This window comes from Polypterus senegalus, chromosome 12 (genome assembly GCF_016835505.1).
Source record: "Polypterus senegalus isolate Bchr_013 chromosome 12, ASM1683550v1, whole genome shotgun sequence".
Classification (NCBI taxonomy): domain Eukaryota; kingdom Metazoa; phylum Chordata; class Cladistia; order Polypteriformes; family Polypteridae; genus Polypterus; species Polypterus senegalus.
Genome location: NC_053165.1, coordinates 90,418,099 through 90,439,610, shown reverse-complemented (window position 1 = coordinate 90,439,610; position 21,512 = coordinate 90,418,099). Strand labels below are relative to the sequence as shown.

The 21,512-nt window shown below is 35.1% G+C and overlaps 1 protein-coding gene across 1 annotated transcript in view; it reads left to right on the top strand.

Annotated features, from left to right (window-relative positions):
* The window catches only part of notch3 (notch receptor 3), a 92,214-nt gene that overhangs the window by 51,519 nt on the left and 19,183 nt on the right, over positions 1 to 21,512 (top strand). Inside the window, exons 5-20 of the mRNA XM_039772880.1 lie at positions 933 to 1,055; positions 1,649 to 1,882; positions 2,806 to 2,961; positions 3,099 to 3,284; positions 6,845 to 6,958; positions 9,800 to 9,913; positions 11,413 to 11,646; positions 13,210 to 13,320; positions 13,571 to 13,763; positions 14,269 to 14,414; positions 14,932 to 15,045; positions 16,116 to 16,235; positions 16,514 to 16,666; positions 17,290 to 17,518; positions 17,861 to 18,062; positions 18,953 to 19,106. Of these exons, the coding sequence (XP_039628814.1) occupies positions 933 to 1,055; positions 1,649 to 1,882; positions 2,806 to 2,961; positions 3,099 to 3,284; positions 6,845 to 6,958; positions 9,800 to 9,913; positions 11,413 to 11,646; positions 13,210 to 13,320; positions 13,571 to 13,763; positions 14,269 to 14,414; positions 14,932 to 15,045; positions 16,116 to 16,235; positions 16,514 to 16,666; positions 17,290 to 17,518; positions 17,861 to 18,062; positions 18,953 to 19,106 (2,583 nt within the window). The remainder of the gene's footprint in view (positions 1 to 932; positions 1,056 to 1,648; positions 1,883 to 2,805; positions 2,962 to 3,098; positions 3,285 to 6,844; positions 6,959 to 9,799; positions 9,914 to 11,412; positions 11,647 to 13,209; positions 13,321 to 13,570; positions 13,764 to 14,268; positions 14,415 to 14,931; positions 15,046 to 16,115; positions 16,236 to 16,513; positions 16,667 to 17,289; positions 17,519 to 17,860; positions 18,063 to 18,952; positions 19,107 to 21,512) is intronic.

The window sequence follows — 21,512 nt, the reverse complement described above, 5'->3', positions numbered from 1 at the left end:
GCTCACGAGACCATGATAGATAATAAGGAGGGAAGGGAGGTTTCTCCCGCAAGCAGTTTGCAACACTTTTTTTTTTTTTTTTTAAATATATAAACTCACTTGCTAATAAATTTGCTTAATGAGTGTTTAATCCTGTTGTGTGTGTGCACCTCATGTGTAGGCATAGGAAAATGTTAATATTGATAAATGTCAATATGGCATCCAATTAAAATTACACACCTTGCCCTACAGCAAGAAAAGACAATTGAGAACTGTTCAGTTAATTTTGAAATTATAGTGCTTAAATTTTTGGCTCTTTGCCTAATTTAATCTTTTTATTTCATCAGATTAGCATTTAACTCAACATTGGCAGGATATTTCATTTGTTTTCTAAGATGCATCAAAAATAGGTTGAATGCTAGTCATAACATCCAAGGAGCTGCTTGCTGCTTTTCTAAGCAAGATGTCAATTTTATTGTGGTATCTCTTGGTCACAATTCATACCGTATGTGTCCACAATAAGTATAGCGTGCGATTGTAGCTGCCTATATTTTATTCTCCTTTTCTATCAGAAATGAGTGTGCTGATAGTTCTTTTGTTATGTAACTGCACATAGTAGTTTGTTTCATATTCATATTCTGAAGCAAGTGTGTTTAATAAATGTATGTTTACTTCAGTGTGGAGGAAGTAATTTTTATTTATGAAGACTTTGTTTTCTAATTCCCTAATACACTACTTAACATGAAATATTAAAAGATAGTTTTTGGTTCTGTTTAGAATGGGGTGGAATAATGTCAATATTTAAATCTGCATGAATAAGGCTGCACCTGTCTGTTGTTACATGTTTCAGTGTAATATAAATAGGTGCAAGTGAAAATAGATGTTTAATATTGTCATTATGGTATAACAGGAAAGGTGTAGATGGAAACAAAAAAAATCTTTCTTTATTGTAGGGTTTGAAGGTCAAAACTGTGAAATCAACATTGATGACTGCCCGGGACACAAGTGTATGAATGGAGGAACATGTGTTGATGGAGTGAATACCTATAACTGCCAGTGTGCACCAGAGTGGACAGGTTGGAATTGCAATTGACATCTACTATATTGTGATGTGGAGTGGAATGGATAAGTGTTGTTATAAAATCTGATGCTCTGCTAATTTGGTACTTTCTACCTTGAAGTTAATACCAAATGTTCTAGTAAATAAAGAACATAGATTTTAGCTCTACTACTAATGCATTGGGTAAGATGGAGGAGAGTAGTGCTAATGTTATAAAAAATACAGTATAAGGCCAACATGTATGTTAGTTTGCTTCAGATTGCTTAGCAGTTGTTAAATGCCCACTTGACTAATTCCAATCACTATTTTCAGTATTTACTAACCCATTGTTAAGCTCTGTTACGAGTGCAGTTGCCACATTTTTATCATATCATTCATCTCCAACTTGATTTTAAACTGCAGCAGCCTGCTTGTTTTCCACTTTGTTGGAGCAGCTAAGAAACTGGGATAGGATTGTCAGTTGTTGGCTTAAATAGTGACATCTAGTGATAGAATATAATACTGTTAAGAATGCTCCCAAAATATTTTCAAGTCAGTATAAAATCTCAGTTTTTTTTTTTTTTTTTAAAAAAAGAATGATTTCCATTGTATATGACTCACTCCTTACAGGTCAGTTCTGTACTGAAGATGTCAACGAGTGTCTCCTGCAACCCAATGCTTGTCACAATGGAGGAACATGCTTCAACACTATTGGCGGACACACATGTGTCTGTGTGAATGGCTGGACTGGGGAAGACTGCAGTGAAAACATTGATGACTGTGCCAATGCTGTATGCTTCAATGGTGCAACTTGCCATGACAGGGTGGCCTCATTTTTCTGTGAATGCCCTGTTGGAAAAACAGGTTTGTTGTCTTGCAATATTCAGCCTTTTGTAGGAGTCAAGCCTGAAAGTAAACTGTGCTAGTCAGAAGCTATTCTTTAAATTATTTCAAAGCATTTGTTTTCAGTTGTTTAGCACACCCAAGTGCAGCAGTACCCACATAATACAGAGTCAGTTTGGTATGGCAAATTAGAATCTTTAAAGATAATGGACAAGACCACTGAGAGCACTTAATTTAGTTTAGAATCAAACTTTTACATAAGGACTTTTAAGTGCACTTTATTTTCTTTTCTAACATGTTTAAATGCTAGGCTAAGTTGATTTTTGAGCAGTTTTATGATGGAATCTTTGACCTATTTTGGTGTAATTTGTCTAGTTTTGAATAATTGTTACATCTGTAATTATACTTACTAAGTATTATGTTCTTGTATATTGCTTGTATTTTTTGAAATATGTGTTGCTGATATGGTATTGTGTATGTATTTTGACTTTGCAACATAAATTAGAAAATGTATTGAGGTAAATATCTGCACTTTTACTAAACATTATGATATTTATAATAGAATTCTGTTTTAATTCCTTAATATATATGTATGTGTGTATTTATGTATGTATGTATGTATGTACAGTATGCATATATATGAATGCGTGTGTGTGGGTTCTTTATTTATATATATCTAGATCTATATATATATATATATATATATATATATAGATATATATACAGATATAGATACAGATAGAGATAGATATATATATATATATATATATATATATATATATATCTATCTATCTATCTATCTATATCCCTTTTAGAAATTGTTGATTTTTTTGTAATTGAATATGAAAGGCTTTATATTTCCAACTTTCCCAATAAGTGGCAACAATTATATGAGAAATGTTAATGTCTTTTTTATCATAGTCTCATTTCTGTCTTTGCAATAGGTTTGCTTTGCCATCTGGATGATGCCTGTGTCAGCAATCCCTGCAATGAAGGTGCAGTGTGTGACACCAACCCACTTAATGGGAGAGCTATATGCACTTGTCCACCTGGATTTACTGGGGGTGCTTGTAACCAAGATGTGGATGAGTGCTCTATTGGTAATCATTTACTTCTAAACTTTGCATGACACAGCTCTTGATTTTATGGTGAATTCTAGAAAAACTGATTATTTTCATGGGTCCTTGAGTATGCTGACCAGAAAACCCTGATAAGTGATCTTTTTCTGGTTTTACAGGTGCCAATCCTTGTGAGCACTTTGGAAAATGTGTAAATACTGAGGGGTCCTTTCAGTGCCAGTGTGGCAAAGGCTATACAGGACCTCGCTGTGAGATTGATATCAATGAGTGCTTGTCAATGCCTTGTCAAAATGATGCCACTTGTCTTGATCGGATTGGGGAATTCAGCTGCATCTGTATGCCAGGTAAGACTGTTGGCATCAAATGATAATTTTTGTCATTTGTTTGAGCTACCATTCTTTAGATTAAAAAAATGAAATGTTCAAAAGTAAGTATCATAGCCTTTGAGATTGTGTAATTTCATCATGTAGCACATTCTTAGAATTAAGCAATTGTTTAGGTTTTTTTTCCAGGGTCGCTGTAATTAGTTTGGAATTTTGAAAAATGTGCTGTATCAATTGATGGAAATGGGTATATAGAGCTTTGCGGGCAATATGATTTTTAAATCTGTGTGTTACCACCAAAAGGCTACATATAACCTTTTTTTTTAAGATGTCAGTTCTTTAAATGCCTTTGCAACATGAAGATTCTAAAAAGAAGGAAATAGTAAGAGTACAGAGCACTTAATCAAAAACATGTTTCATTTTGTCACAGTATGCATTTTAAATAAGCGGTTGACATTTGCCCTGCCTTAGATACAAGTGAACAAATTGAAGCATTCTACGATAGTTTGAATTTGCCTTTGAGGATGTGGCAAAAATTAAGGAAGTAGTATTTATATGTGACTAAAATGATGCAACAAAGCATTCTATTGATTACAATGAATATTAGACTGTTGAAATAAAATTAAAAATTTCAAAGTGATTAGTGGAGGGTTTACTCCTAACAATCTTTGCTGATTAAATTGAAATATTGTTCAAGACCTTGACTTTCTAAAAAGGCCTGCCCCATGTCCATGGGCCACAGCACAAAGAAGTATCCATTGACTCTGAATTAACAACCACTGCTCCTATTTCTAGTAGATGGGCAGAGTTTCCCCCTTGACTACAAGATGGAGAGGGCTGGCGCAAAGACCCTGGGGCCGTGGGTGGAATGCTAATGTAGCTGCCAAGCTGTGGGAATAGAGCAAGACACAAAAGGGAATTCTCTCTGTTCATCATTTTACCCCATATAGAGAGCAGGAATATTCCCATCATTAATTTTACCTTCACTAGCAGTCTGAAGATAAGCAGCTGACAGGAAAGAGGGGGGCTTTTAGTCTTACGTTTTTGTACCTGTTTGTCAGTAAACAAAGTAAGACCATGGAGGTCAACAACTTTGTCTGCACCATATAAGTAAAGACTTAACAAAGAGATTTATATATATGCAATATGTATAATTATATTATTTTTTTAATTTGTTGTCAGATTTTCTGCCTTATTTGTGTACTAACATCACATAGAGATGCTTACTACAGGAGTATCCATGTATTACATACTCTTGCACATTTCAGCTTTAGGGGTAGAATGGGGTTTATGTTCCTTTTTTATATACATAGTACTAAAAGCGTATGTGTAGTCTGAATATGTATTTTCATGTATAATATTCACACTCTGACAGTTAGTGTTTTTATTTATGTGCCTGTTGTGCTATTTACAACAGTTACTGAGGCCCGTGAGTATTAAATAAACATTTTTTTGAAATCTCACTGTTCCATCTGCTGCTTTTTAGCCACCTTCAAAAACCTCTGTTTTAATTCCTTGGTGTTTTTTTCTGAGTATATTTCATTGATTTCATGTAAATGGTGTTCTTTTACTTGTGTTGCATCTATTGAGAAGAGACAGAGGAGACAGAGGAAGGGATACTGTATGGAGCTTTAAACTGAGAGCTGGGGGATGCAATTTTGAACAAAACCCCCTGCAGTCCTCAGACACCTACCCCTCCTCTTTCTACCCTCCAGGAAAAAAAAAGACCTTTTTACATCTTTCTCTGGCTTTGAGTTGTACCGTTCGATGGACATCATTGGCACTTGAATCTAGATTGTCTGCCAAAAAAGATGGGGCCTCATTGGATGGCAGTGTTTCCCCTCTGTTTCGCTTTTTATGTACATATATGAAGTTGAGAAGCCTCTTGTTTTCTTCTCAGCACAGCAGAGCTTTAAAATCTTATAATTTGAGCATCCGAGTCTGGCCCACTGTGTGCATCCAAATGCCCTTTTTGTGTGTGTTTTTTTTTTTTTTGGTTATTTGAGGCTACTTGTCTGAATGAACCAGACATTCAGTGACTCTACTTGAGTAAATGTAAGATTGTCCCCATTTATTGAACAGATGGAAGAAAATAATTAAACCAAGAATGCTTTTGTAGCCTTTTTAAATTTTGCATTAAGGATTAAAACAAACTTATTGTAACAGGAGACTGTGTTTAGACTTTGCAGCCCCAAATAGCACATCATAATATAAAATGATTACAGTATATGACATACATTATTTGATTTGCATCTGCTGTTTTTAATACCTTCAAAAATTTTAAAGAGAGAGATTGCTTTGTATATCTTGGGCATTATCTACTGCTATTGTCTGAGAAATGCAGCTGTGAGGCAAATATACTGTACCTTCTCAGTTATTAATTTGTTAAATCTAGTTCTTCTATTATGTGGTTTATAGTGATAACATAAGTGAGCTGAATGAACTGTAATGTCCTTGTGCATCATTTCCAAAACACTCTCATTGGTCTTTGATTTACAGTTGGATAAATGTTTCCTTTTTAATTCTTTCAAGAACATCCACCTTCTGCCTCATCTTAGATGTATTTCCACCCACATTTGCCAAAAAATGTAACAGCTGAAAATTAACTATACAGCAAATGGGCATATGGGACCAAGGACGAAAAGGGATATTAGAAAAGGCCAAGGGCAAAAAGAGAGGAAAATTAAAGAAAATTTTTAAGATAACCTGAAAAGGTTCATCCAATATTTTAGCAGTAAAGTAACAATCAAGGAGAAGGTGAAGTATATTAGGAATTATAAGAGTGAAGCAAAATATACAGAAAAAGAAAAATATTACTATTATTTTTGCTTATATTTGTAGGGTCACGAATCCTTTAATGCCAATCTCACTAAGAATATACTGGATCCATTGTAGGTTGAAGGCATACAAAAATAATGCAATGTAGCATTTCCATATTGGCTAAAAAAGGAAAATGTGAGAGGAGATCATGCAGATACCATAGTCAGGTCTAAGTCAACTGACATTAGTAGTCTCTACAACTGTTTTCCACTCAAGCCAGTAAAACCGTATACAAGTTAATCAGGTATAGACAATCAAGCAGAAAGTATGCCTTCTGTTATCCAGAAATTTAAGTTATCTCATGTATTAAATGCCATGAATATTTAAGAGCACAAAGTGGTAAAATGTAGAAATCCAAATATACAATGGGATCGATGTGTTTTCCTAGTAATTGACTTATTAATGTATGGAGTGGTGAAAAATTATGAAGTTGGTTAAGCCACTTTCACATGTGTTTTAAATGTTTAAGATGTAATGTAAAAAATTTTAGACTATCATTTTTTTAAATATACTTATTTGGGAGGACAAGTGATTATAATATTTTGCTTCTGACCTATATTGAAAATTTTGTATTTCTTCCTTTTGTTGCAGCCACTTGTTTTTCCTAGAAAAACAAACTTGATGGGATTCCATTGCTAGTCTTAAATGTCCTATTTTACCACTCAAATATTTCATTTCAGGCTATAATGAGTGCTCACTTTTATTTCTTCTGAGTTTTCAGTGCTAACATTTTGAATTTTTGCTTATGTAATTTTCTTTAGGGTTTATGGGAATATATTGTGAAATAGATATGAACGAATGTGAGAGCAACCCCTGTGTCAATGATGGGAAATGCAAAGACCTTGTCAATGGTTTCTTCTGCACATGCAAGCCAGGTAGGTTTACATCATGATGCTATTATGTGTAGTGTTTCTATCCACAGTTAAAAAGCCATAGTTTTCCATTGCCTGTTGTAGATGGGGAATGACACTGTCCTTTTCTGTTTGCAAAATTTGAAATATGAGCTCTCACTGAGATAAGTAGCCCAAATATTGGAAAGTAGAGGGTTGGAAAGCATCATTTGATCTAGTAAAATCCAGTTTTGAATATTTCATTCACATGTAGAAGAGTATATGAAAAAAAACTCATGGATGTCAGGAATGCAGGCCTAAAACTATAAAATATTGTCATAAACAATGGTGGCAATTTAGTTTTTTTTTTATTTACAAACAAATGTTTGAAATAAAGGTTATATTTTTCTTTCAACATTTAAGTGAAATTTGGAAATGTTTATGAAATTTTTGCCAGTAAAAAGCTGTGCTTTCTTGAGGCAGCAGTGAGGCATAATGAAATGAATGGCACAGGCAGTTGTGTGGTAGGAAAGAGTCTAAACAAATTAAACATGTAGGAGCTAAAAAAGATGTAGCAAAATATGTCTCTGGATTGTTGGCGCTTCTCATTTTTTCTGGTTTTCAGATTGTCATCCTTATTAATCTGGTAATTTTTCTGAATTCATCTAATGGTGCAGTCAGTAATTTGAGAAGGGCCTGCATTTCTAATAAACTGGTGGTTCACTGTAGGTATATATAAATTGTTACCTTTTTTTGAAGTCCACAGTCTTTCTTTGTCTGTTTCTCTGGTTGAGTATTCCATCAGAACTAGGTTTAATTTACCAAGTGTGGATGAAATGTAAAAATTTAAGGACTGTAACACGACCATGTAAAATTTACACTACTTAAATTGTTGGCAACTGATGAAGTTCTTGAAATAAAAATGAATGCCATTATGATCCACAATAAGAAGAGGGACCTTTACAATCTCAAGTCATAACCCTCTCTGAGCTTATGCATTATCAGAAAGATGTCCAAAACTGTTAGATCAATTCAATTTTTTATTTTTTTAGGAGCCTTTTAGAGAGATCATGACTTAAACCTGATTAAGATTTTTAAAAAGTGTTAATGCTAAGTTAACGACACCAATTAATTTTGGCTTAGAGCAGTTCCTTAAATATCGCCTGTCAGACTTTGCAACATTAAAGGCATACGTGTTGATTTTTATATTTTGGGAAAGCGTAAATTGGCAGAAAAAGAAAGACAGACTTTGGATCAATCATTGTGCAGTGCACCTTATCATGGTCTTGGGGCCTGTGAGGTGATTCACAGGCTGGTCTCAAAACTGGCACTCTGCTTGGTGGGAACAATGAGGGCTTTGTGTGGGCCACCCGCTTGCCCTCCCTTCTGCTCAGTGATCCTCCAAACAGGCAAGTAAGCAAGGCAAGCAGAAGAAGCGGGTTGATAAAAGCCTAGGTCCAATTCATTCCCAGACCAATTTACATCAGGAGCAGACATCCCCCTGCCCCCAACTCCCCCTCCATACACACACTTTGCATGCTGCTATTGAGAAAGAAGTTTCGAATCCACCATTGTCAATGTCAAAAGGCATTTCTTAAATGATGTCTTCCCATATGGTTAAGAAAAGTTGTACAATACTTAAAGTTCTTTCATTTTATTATGCATACATTAAGGTATGGACATTATTTATTTTTTACATGCTTACAAATGCTTTAGCTCCTTCCACTCCATGCATACAACATCATAGACTTTGTGGAATATAATTATGTGTCATTTGAGTATTAAGAAACAATATTGTCATAACTTTCAGTAAGAACGATTTTCCTCTTCCATCCATTTTTCATTTTTTAAACCCTGATAAAAATCTTAGAGGTTTTGCTTTCTTCTCTTCTTCCCATTCTGTAGAAACTCAAATTAATCAAAAAATATACAAAGATATGCTTATATTTTTGTGGAAAAAAATCTTTATATATTACAGGAAAAACATCAAGCAGTATACTTTCAGCTGTAAAAACAAATGTGTTTATATCATATCATTGTGTATTTGAAAATCGGCTCCATTAAGAGATAAAATCAGGCTGTATTTATATCTACAGGTGCAGTCTTTGTGTATGCCTGTATTTATGTGTATATGTAGGATATGTCTCCAAAAGTAAACTGCTGTCTCCCAAGTTTCAAGGTTACTGTATAGGTTACAAAAGTTGGGATTTGCCCCTCATACTCCCTTCCTCCACTTGGTGCAAACTTAGCCTGATGGCATTGGCGAAATGGTTTTAAAGCCAGATACTGTTCTTGTCATTAATCAGCTCTTTAGTAAACATTGAAAGAAACATTGGCATTAATCAGATCACAAAAAGGACACATACCATGCAGAGAAGGGAATATGACTGTCTGTGTAAATCACAGAACTCGTGTATTTCAAAGAGTGCATAAAAATAAAATTTTATGTAAAATCTTCCATGACTTTAAACAAGGCTTTGATCTTGCTTCAAGAAATATGCCTTAAGGAAAGTATTTAGTGGACATAAGTGTACCACATGCTTTTTAAGCGAGGCAGACCTGCTATCACAAAATTTCAACAGATAATTGATCATTTACTGGAAGAGATGGAATACAAAGGTTTTATGGCAAACATACTCTTTTAATTTGCTTGTAATCTACACTGTTTTATTCCGTTATTTGCTGAAACCTGTTCTCTCGCTTGACAGTCATATCCTGTTACCTTAAATGATTCCAAGTACCCATTAGTTAACGATTTTAGACATTTCTCTCCCAACATTCCAAAAAATGTGCACTGTTGTACAAATTCCACTGCTTATGTTTATTTATTTATGTAATATATGTTTTTATGTATTTGTGTTTATTTTTCATCATTTTTCCCTGCAGGATTTACTGGATTAATGTGCCAGATAGACATTGATGAGTGTGCCAGCACACCTTGTCAGAATGGTGCCAAATGTTATGACAGACCTAATGGGTATGATTGTCGCTGTGCTGAAGGTAAGCAAACTCTTTTCTTCTACTGCATTCTTCTAATTTTACGTTTATGTCTTTAGATGTTTAGCCTTCATAAATATTCCTCTAAGAGCTATAGCTATATAACAGCCTTTTGAATTTCAATGTGGTGGTGTTCTTTAATTTGTGAAATGGTTAACTGAAACATTTTTGAAATTAAAGCATTGAATGTATTGTGAATACATACATACATACATACATTAACAATATTTTTTTCATATAGTGTATTCATCAATGTACTTTTGTGTAATTGTATGCATATTTGAGATGGGGGTGTTTTTCTCATGTCCTGTATCCAAAATTGGCTAACCAGTCCTTACAGAAGAGATGAGTTTAAAGAAAACTCAAGGCTCTTTTTTAGCAGAGGAGGGTGAGTAGTGGGGGCAGAAACGACTTGTACGAGCAGCTCTCTGTTCAGCATATAAAGCCGTATTGTTTGTCCCAGTCTACTTAGTATTCAGCATGCCTTAATACAGGCACCAGGGAAGCCTGTTGGATATGATGGTCATTGTGTCTGCAGTTCATAGAATATTCCTGTAGAACAAAAGCAGATTTGTGGATCTGGAAACGAGGCCTCCTCACCCTAGGCCCCTTTCCCTTCAGTCCCAGGGAGGTGGCGATTAGTAAAGGCTGAATGTGAGAACTAATTTGACAGTGTGTCTCTCAAACCAGGGGCCCATCAAACCCTCAAGAAACTAATAGTAGTGTTTCACTGTTGTGGAGATTAAGGGGAGGTACTGGGAGTTTAGGCAAAAAAACTAGAATTGTAGACATTGTTGTCAATTGTTTAATTTCTCACAGATTCAGTACTGTTGCAGTCTATTGTATGTATGAAATTGTGTATATACAACATTATTAAATGTATTTCAGCTATAAATCATGCTTGTCTTCTCACTTTCTCCCACTGTCCCATTATTTATGATAGAGCTAACAAAGACATAGATATCTTCATCTTAGAATATGCTTGCTACAACAGTATAACAAGCTGAATTAAATTAGTACCTTTGGGAAAAGGGGGTAAGATGAGTAGCTTGATTCTGAATTTATTCAAGTAGCTTAAAGTTTATAAGTGAGAAAGCACAAAATAAGCCACAAGCACATGACTGTGGTTATTTAGGCTTTTGTTGATCATGTTCTTGGGCCAAAAAGATGCCTTCTGGATCTAGGAATACAATACGAGGCATGTACTAGGTCAGGAGATGCTTGAATGCCATCAACACTTAATATTGATTGCAGATATGATGGAAATAAGAATCAGAAGTGTTCACAAAAGCTCACAGAAAATAAAAGTTAATTTCCTTTTCTCAACTACACAAAGTAACATAAGATTCCTTGTATGTTCAAGCATGTCATTTTTTATTACACTGCAAAGAAGTAGTACGTTACTAAATACACTGTATTCTTTTTTTTTTAAACTTGTATTGCTTTTAACACTTGTATGTAGTGCACCATTTCATTAAAAGTTGCTCATGTTCATTACATAGGATTTGAGGGAACCCTTTGTGAGAGAAACATTAACAACTGTGATCCTGACCCATGTCATCATGGGACGTGTGTTGATGGAATTGCCAGTTATACGTGTATCTGTGAACATGGCTACACTGGATACCGTTGTGAGAACCAGATCAATGAGTGTCACAGCAACCCTTGTCAAAATGGTGGAAAGTGCGTTGATTTGGTCAACAAATACATTTGCCACTGCTTGCCTGGAACATCAGGTGAGTACTTTACAGTTTTTGTTCTGATCAACTATTTTACTTTTTCCTTGTTCAGCATTAGGAGTCAAAAACAAATGATCAAGTTTGTTTGAACTGGGAATAAGTAAATATAGGTACACCCGTTTATTTATTGACACACTTAGTCTTTTTTTTTTTAACTGAAGGTTCTTGTAAATATTGCAATATTTTGGTGGGTTACTCCTCATTTAGTTTATCACTATGTAGATATGCTTTGAGAGCAGGGAAGTCAGGATAACTATAGCTGATTATAATTTGTAAAACTTCAGTGTAGAGTCAGCTTTCTGGAGGCATCACATGGATAGAGGAAAAGAATGTGTTTAAAACATGTTGAGCTGTCTGTTTTATGAAAAGAATAATTGCTACTTGGTGGAAAGGTAGTGTCTCAGCAGTATTTTAAAAATAGGATGGCTGAAAAATGCAGAAACAAACTCTTCCTTGTTGTGTAATCATTTTTTAGTTTGGGGTACGATAAATAATTCCAGTTGTCTATAGCTGAACCTCAGGGACACCGAGGTAATCTGTCTTCTTTGCCTATGCTTAAGGTCTTAAGCACAAAATAAAATAAAATACGACACATCACATTTTAAAAGATCACATAAGCTACACCCACACAAGGGGAACTTATCCATGTGTTTTTTCATACTATGTCCAGATTGACCATTAGATGTTTTAATAATCTTTTCCACTTGGCATTCTTGCTTGATTTTGAATATTTTTTTTTTTGAGGTCTTAAGTATCACCAATTCATGTTTGTTAGGCTGAGCTTCTTTTAAAGAGACTAAGGTGGCTTGTTTTGACACAGTCATTTGGCTGAGCTAGGCCAATTCTGTGGTCACTGCCTATATTTTATATCTTGGTTTGTTCACTACCAAGCTTTCCAATAACTACTTGTATTTTGTTTTAAAACAAAATGTAATGTTTTCCTTTTTAGTGTTGTGTAGAAATTGTATACACCGTTCCTTGTCCTGGAATCACACTGTAAAATGAATCTGAATGAATATCATTTGTTTTCGTCCTGCTTCTTGGGTACACCTTTTTTTAAGTAAACTTCAAATGAGTAAGAGAAGAATTGGCTAAATTCCAGTGATCACCAAAAAGAAAGCTGGGCTTAGGCATTTTAATGCTTGATGTGTCCATTTTTAAACATGCAAGGCATAGCTTAGGCTGTAGCAAGTGTTTGACAAAAGGGCAATATTTCCTATGATTAGAATTTCAAGTGGCTGAGTAGTACAAAGGTTACCACTGCCTTACCTCTCCAGGGACAGTAGGTATGTAGTTTTCACATTCTGTCTGTCTTTATTTATGTGAGTATTCTCTAGATACTATAATTTCTTCCTAAGATCTCAAAGACTTACGAGGGAGGAGATTGGTGAATTTCAAAGTGATATTATCATAATAAATGTGGGTGTGTGCAGAAGTATGCCTTTGAATGGTCTGGCAAGTCATCCGGCTTTTTCTTGGTTTGAACCTAAAGCTGACAAATCAGTTTAATTTATTTTAGTATTGTAATTCCTATATATGACATGAGTTATTAATGTTTAGGAAATAATTGTGAGATAAACCATGACGACTGTGCTAGCAACCCCTGTGATTACGGAATTTGTCAAGATGGAATAAACCGATATGACTGCATTTGTAAGCCGGGCTTCACAGGTATTTGCTTATTAACTTTTTTTTTCTTTTAATTTGCACTTATTTGTAATCTCACATAAATGCTATACTTGATACTGTATTTGGATTCTCTTTAGTTTTCATTTAAAAGTGTTTGTCTTTTTACTTTAACTTGGGCAAAAATACATTACATTATTTAAACACTAGACACTCTAGCAATTACTGAGGTAGTATTTTTTTTGATGAAACTCATTTGTAAACCTTTGTAACAGCACTCCTTTACTCTCTTCAGGGCCATTATGCAATATTGAAATTGACGAATGTGCCTTGAATCCTTGCCTTAACGGTGGCACCTGTGTGGACCGAGAAAATGGTTTCACTTGTATTTGTCCTGAGGGGTTTCATGATCTACTGTGCTACTCTGAAGTGGATGAGTGCAGCAGTAGCCCTTGTGTGCATGGTACATGCCGTGATGATGTTAATGGGTAAGACAAATTACTTTCTAACCTCACACCTCAGGTTGAATGAATCAATTGGTTATGCTAAATAGTACAGAAAAACTAAAAATGTTCATTTCCGAAAGAAAGTTATTCATAGGTGAAAGTGTCTGACTCTAAAACCTGCTGAACGTATTTCATTTAAGTTTTGTGGTTGGTATAGCGCAGTGATGCTATCTAAGCAATTAAATTGGATGCCCAACTTTTTCTTCTAGAGTCACAATAGTAGTGTTGTGTCCCCCGACCCGTTATTTGAGTGGCTGCAAGAATAAAGTGTGTAAGATAGCACTCCTGAATTAAAGGACACTCTCTGGAAAATTACCCATCCCCTCCAGTTTACAATAAAATATGCCATTGCCTTTATGTTTTGTATTAAGCAATTTTGAGTTAATTTTTGCAATATGAAGTATGCATTGAAATTCTTCTGTTATACCTTTAATGATATGATAAACATGCTTTGTTTTTGATATAGTGAGTGATTTTCCTTCCACAGCTATAAGTGTGATTGTGAACCCGGCTGGGTGGGAGCTAATTGTGATGTCAACCGAAATGATTGCTACTTGAACCCTTGTCAGAATGGAGGCACCTGCACAGACCTAGTGAATGGTTACAACTGCAGGTGCAAGGAAGGGTTTAGAGGTGAGTACTAGCAACTTCTAGGTAGAATGGAGTAGTTTCTTTGTTTTGTATCAAGTTCAAATAGGATTATTTAGGTGCGTACTATAAAGCTGTCCTGAAATTTTCCTTACCCGTGTTTGCTGTTTTAATTTAAAATGCTTTTGTAAATAAGAATTAAATATTTCTGTGACCCTGTTTGTTTAAAATAAAGTTGATAAGCCTGAATATTATGCAGTTTGTTATTTAAAATAGTATGTCTACTAAGTAAATACAGCAAGAAAGGACAGCAGAAATGACTGAAAGCTTATTCTAAAATTGAAATTTGGGAACTAATGGAAGCCATTACTGCGGTGGGCTGGCGCCCTGCCCAGGGTTTGTTTCCTGCCTTGTGCCCTGTGTTGGCTGGGATTGGCTCCAGCAGACCCCCATGACCCTGTAGTTAGTATGTAGCGGGTTGGATAATGTATGGATGGATGGAAGCCATTAATAAAATATATTGTGTTGGAAAAGTAATAAATTGTTTTTAATGTTTTCACAGGAGCCGTGTGCCAAAACAATATTAATGAATGTGCTTCAAACCCATGCCTTAACAAAGGAACCTGCATTGATGGGATCGCCAGCTATACCTGTCTGTGCAGTCTGCCGTATTCCGGTGAGTAAAATTAAGGCGGACGTCAAGGGTACAATGGTTAATTATGTAGCCTTAAACTTCCACTTACTTGAGTTTGGCTCCTAGTCCCTTGTGTGGAGTGTTGATTTTCTGTGATAATGTCTCATCAAGAAAGTTATAAATATTGTATAATAAATGTTCTTTCCCACTATGTGATGTTTAGTCCAATAACATTTCACTCACCACAACCATCAGTCTTTCCATTTTTTATCCTCCTTTCCTCATTACAGGTCACTAAAAGCCAGAGGCAGCCATTACAGCATCAGATGCCAGTCCATTTTAAGGTGCACATACAGCAACACTCTACACATAGTTCCATTTGGAGACACAATTTATGCTAACTTGCTACAATATTGTGATATATGAGTACACTTGGATTTCTGATGAAAACTTTTGTAAACTTGGAGACAGAACATGTAAACTGCAGATAACTAGATCCAAACCCAGATCTTTGGAGCAGTGAAGCAGCAGTTCTAGCCCCAGGGATGCTCTATCTTCTGCAACATTGTCATTTATTTACTTAAGTTGTGCTTGTGCAAGAAGAAAGTATATTTGTTTTCTTTTTTTTTTTTTTTCTTTTCTTCAAATAGCAACGATGGTTCAACAGCTTAATTTATACATTTGCTACTTTCATCTTTTTGGTGTGGAATTAACATTCATGTGTTTTGATGAATCCTTTTGAATCTGTCATCCTGTGTGTCTTTTAATAGCCAAATGGGCACTTCTCATACCGTCCTCAATTAATTTTAATGATTTTAATTTTAATTCCACCATAATTGCTATAATATTCCTATTTACACCTAATCTGTCACGAGTTCATTCTTAGTTTTACGGCTGTCAGTTACTGCTAAGTCTTATAGAAACCCCAATCAATATCATTGAAGTATTTGCCCCAAAGCTTTCTAAACCTTGACCTAGTTTCACAAATTTTTAATTATTATGTCTTAATCAAATAACCCCTCCTTTAAGAAGACCGTAATAATAGAACACTATTCAGTCAATTGATTATCTCTCACCCTTTATTTTTTTTTTTTTTTTATAAACCTTTGTAGGCCATAACTGTGAAAAAGTGCTGACACCCTGTTCACCTAATCCTTGTGAAAATGAAGGTGTGTGTGTTCACAGCCCTGACTATGAGAGCTTTACATGCACCTGTCCAGCGGGATGGCAAGGTAGGGTTCTGTAATTTTTTTGGTATGGTTGCATGCTTTCTTTATATTTCTACAATACTAGGGATAATGCAGTGAGACACTATAGTGAATGAAAGTATGACAGGGCATATGCATATGGAATCAAATGCAGTAAAGAAATCCCATTTGTGCCCAAATCAATAGTGCTTTTCAATAATACAACACTTATACTTCAGTGCCACACCATTTAAAAAAAACTTTTAATATTTGTGAGCTACAGTTTTTCTTTTTAAACGGTTTCTCACTTCTTATCCTGCCAGGTCAGAGATGCAACATAGATATCAATGAATGCGCCTCAAGTCCTTGTAGGAATCGTGGAACTTGCGCCAACACCCTTGGGGGATACTCATGTTCCTGCCGGCCAGGATTTACAGGAGCCAACTGTGAAACTGACATCAACGACTGTGCTTCCAGTGAGTATCTGAGTAATGCCTGTTATTTCTAAAGAGATGTGGGGAAAGCACATTTTAAAATGTAAATTTAAGGAATGAAGCTTGTATTTCCTTGTTTATTGAAACCTACATAAATATAATAAAGTTCAGGGACACATTAGTCAATAACAAAAAGTGTTTTTTTTTTTTTTTTAAATATAACTTTTTATGGTACTTAACAGTGTATATAGGTACAGCAACACTGACACACAAGTAAAAGTGTTTTGCTTTTAACTTTGTTTTTCTGCTAGTTTTTAGCAATTTGGTAATAAATGTAAGATAAATAGTTTATCATATTTCAGTACATTGCAAGTTAACTAATTAAATTCCATTATGTAAATGTATTATCTATTTAGTACATTCCTTGCAAATATGTTGTCATTCCCAGCCAAAAGAATCATGAATTGAAAAAGTGAAAGGAAAAGAAAATATATTAAACATTTTAGAAAGTGGATGGACAAGAATGTTAAAGTGTCTAGAAAATTTTCAAAACTTACTTTTCTATTTGTTGCAGTGATGTTTTTCAGGATTGTTTAAAACTTATTATAAAGCATACAATTATCACAAAAAAGAGATGAGTCTTAAAATATTTTTTTGTGTGCTAGATCCCTGTCAGAATGGTGGAACATGCACAGACGGTATCAACTCATTCAAATGTACCTGCATGTTGGGCTTCACGGGTACCCGTTGTGCAATTGAGATAAATGAGTGTCACAGTAATCCATGCCGTAATGGAGGAACATGCACAGACTACGTCAACAGCTACACCTGCACTTGTAAGCCAGGCTTTGCTGGCATTCACTGTGAGACTAATATTCCTGACTGCACTGAAAGGTAAGGAGTGTCAAAAGTAGACAAAATAATCAGTAATTTTTCCCCCTACTTTTAGTTTTATGATTTTAGAATACTTTATAGAAACACTTTTTTTATATTCACCTTTATACCACAAATGGTCATGGTGGGCTGGGAACAGTAGTTATAAAAGCAATGGTTTTAAACTAGGAGTATTATAAGACTAGCTTTTCACATTTAATCTAGAAGCATTGTAAGGCTAGACATGTAAGTAATATAATGCATTTAATTTCAACACTAGTTATTAGTTTTAGACAAAAAAAAGTCATTTTACTGGATTTTTTTTCCCTTAAACTAATTTTTATTCCGATTTGTATCCCACAGCTCCTGCTTTAATGGCGGCACATGCCATGATGAAATTAATGGCTATACCTGCCGATGTCGCCCTGGATTCACTGGGTCTAACTGCCAGTTTGAGATCAATGAGTGTGACTCCCAACCGTGCCTCAACAGGGGAGTGTGTATTGATGCACTGGAGTCCTTTAGATGTAACTGTCTTCCTGGATACACTGGTTCTCGCTGCCAGGTGAGGAAAATTGTCAGCTGCCATCCATAAAACTAAAAGTCCAAATGATTGTTACTTTTGAGTGGCATTGGTCTAACGATGAGGGCTTTAAAATATGTCGATATATCCGTTTTCTTAGACAGTTCAATATTTATTTAAATTTCTTTTGAGCAATACCACTTAGTGTGTAGCTAAAAGCTTCCACTGGTCAAAAAAATTGTTGATTGTCCTAATACTGTATATGGTTCTAAGGAAGCTGATTTTTTTGTGCTGCTGCTTTCTTCTGACATGTATGTTTTTGAAAGGATAAATGTGTGTAGTTTGCACTTGAAGATGTTTATTTCAATTGGCGTTTACTTTTCTCCACCAGTAATACATGTTCATATTTTAAACACTTTAGAGAAGATTAGGGTAGATTACAGTAGCTCATGTACATTTTTTTTATAAATGGTGCATGAAAAAGTTCAGTGTCACATGCAGTTTCAAATTGAGAGATATGAACAGAAACCAAAACTATGTGGTTTAATGTCTTGTGTCAACTCACAGCATGATATTACCTCTTCATATTTGTTAATAAAGATTATGATTATTGTTAAGTAGACAATAGCCACAGAAAATATACAAATAAAAACTTAATTTAAAGACTACTTATAAGTAGTGGATTAGTATTCTTTAATAAATTTAGCAGAATATTTTGTTAGATTTGAATGTTGCTTCAGAGTGATGAAATAATGTTTTACCATATGGGTTTAAAAATAAAAAAGAACATACTGAAATTTATAATGAAGCTGTGGACAGTAAAATGTCATTATGGTTATGTTACAGTATAACACCAAATAAATGCATGTAACTCATTTAAGGTTTCAGTCTTCAATACATCTTTTTAACTTTATTGTGAACATGTTTTACAGACTGTGGTGAACTTGTGCAACAGCTTCCCTTGTAAAAATGGAGGACGGTGTATACAGAAGGATGCCACTTTCACCTGCGAATGTCCAAAGGGATATTATGGCCGATATTGTGATATCCCCAGCATTTCCTGCGAGATAGCTGCAGTACAGAAGAGTATGTTCAAAGATGCCAATTAACATTTGAAATACAGCCTTTAGAAATCTTAGAGCTGTGTAGTTTAGATGTTGAGTAATCAAAAATTGAATTGGTTTGTTCTTTTAAAAGATTTTCCAGGTAGATCAAAACAGGTATTCGAGATCAAATAGTCTAGACTACTGACAGAGTTGCTGTGGTTTAAAAAAAATACTAGCTATATATAAAAGCATTAATTCTAAAATGTTTAAGGTGTTTTGCTTGACAATAATGTATATATGTATGTATGAGTTTTGAATTTCTCGACCTACTTCTCAGTTTTACAATTTTGCTCAAGGACTGTTGTGACGCAGATAGAAGATCACATTACATGCCCAAATCGTCTGTCCTACTGTTTTCTCTTTAATTCCTTAACTTACTTCATAATGAATTATTGTGAAAATGCTGATATAATGTATTTGATGAAAAATACCATACAGACAACTCCTGATACTTTCCCTGCCCCAGTTTAATCCAAGTAGATATGTGGTTATTTCTTAGCAATCTATTTTTTGAATGACCATTTTTGATTTATAAGTGGAGAAAGAAGTCTTTTACAAGAAAATTGTTTTTTCAGGGTTGATTTGAGTAAAACATTTAAAAGGATGCACTGTATATATGTAGGTCAGTCTTCACCCATGCAAGTAAGCCATAGTTTCTATTTCACTGTTTCATTTATGAACACTGTTCAGCAGATGTCTACAGAAATAAGCACTAGAAGAAATGTAATGTTTTTAGAATTAGAATTAGAACAATCTAGACGAGAACAGGCCATTCAGCCCAACAAAGCTCGCCAGTCCTATCCACTTGCTTCCTCCAAGAAAACATCAAGTCGAGTTTTGAAAGTCCCTAACGTCTTACTGTCTACCACACTACTTGGTAACTTATTCCAAGTGTCTATCGTTCTTTGTGTAAAGAAAAACTTCCTAATGTTTGTGCGAAATTTACCCTTAACAAGTTTCCAACTGTGTCCCCGTGTTCTTGATGAGCTCATTTTAAAATACAAGTCTCGATCCACTGTACTAATTCCCTTCATAATTTTAAACACTTCAATCATGTCACCTCTTAATCTTCTTTTGCTTAAACTGTAAAGGCTCAGCTCTTTTAATCTTTCCTCATAATTCAACCCCTGTAGACCTGGAATCAGCCTAGTCGCTCTTCTCTGGACCTTTTCTAGTGCTGCTATGTCCTTTTTGTAGCCTGGAGACCAAAACTGCACACAGTACTCAAGATGAGGCCTCACCAGTGCATTATAAAGGTTGAGCATAACCTCCTTGGACTTGTACTCCACAGATCGTGCTATATAACCTAACATTCTGTTAGCCTTCTTAATGGCTTCTGAACACTGTTTGGAAGTTGATAGCTTGGAGTCCACTATGACTCCTAAATCCTTCTCATAAGGTGTACTCTCGATTTTTCGACCGCCCATTGTGTATTCAAACCTAATATTTTTACTTCCTATGTGTAATACTTTACATTTACTGACATTAAATTTCATCTGCCACAAATCTGCCCAAGCCTGTATGCTATCCAAGTCCTTCTGTAATGATATAACGGATTCCAAATTATCTGCTAATCCACCTATCTTGGTATCATCTGCAAACTTAACCAGCTTGTTACTTATATTCCTATCTAAATCATTTATATATATTAAAAATAGCAGCGGCCCTAGCACTGACCCCTGTGGAACACCACTCTTAACATCGCCAGTTCTGATGAGGTTCCTCGCACCATCACCCTCTGCTTCCTGTGTCTGAGCCAATTCTGCACCCATCTAAAAACATCACCCTGAATTCCCACTTCTTTTAACTTGATGCCCAACCTCTCATGTGGCACCTTATCAAATGCTTTCTGAAAGTCCAGATAAATAATATCATAAGCTCCACTTTGATCGTATCCTTTTGTTGCCTCCTCATAGAATTCCAACATGTTAGTAAAACACGACCTCCCCTTCTGAACCCATGCTGACTGTTCAGAATAACTCCTGTCCTTGTCATGTGTTGCTCAATCTTATCCTTAATAATTCCTTCCATTAATTTTCCTGTGATGCTTGTTAAGCTTACTGGCCTATAGTTGCTTGGATCTGCCCTGTCACCCTTTTTATATAATGGGATGATATTTGCCATTTTCCAGTCCTTTGGAATCTCTCCAGTGCACAGTGACTTCCTAAAAATATGTGTCAAGGGTTTATATATGTACTCACTAGCCTCCTTAAGAACACGAGGATAAATATTATCTGGGCCTGGTGATTTGTTTGATTTCATCTTATTTAATCTGAGCAGCACTTCTCCCTCTACAATTTCCAAATCCCTCAGTACCTCCTTAGTAGTTGTGTTTACCTCTGGCAGGTTATCCACTTGCTCACTTGTAAACACCTCAGAAAAATGT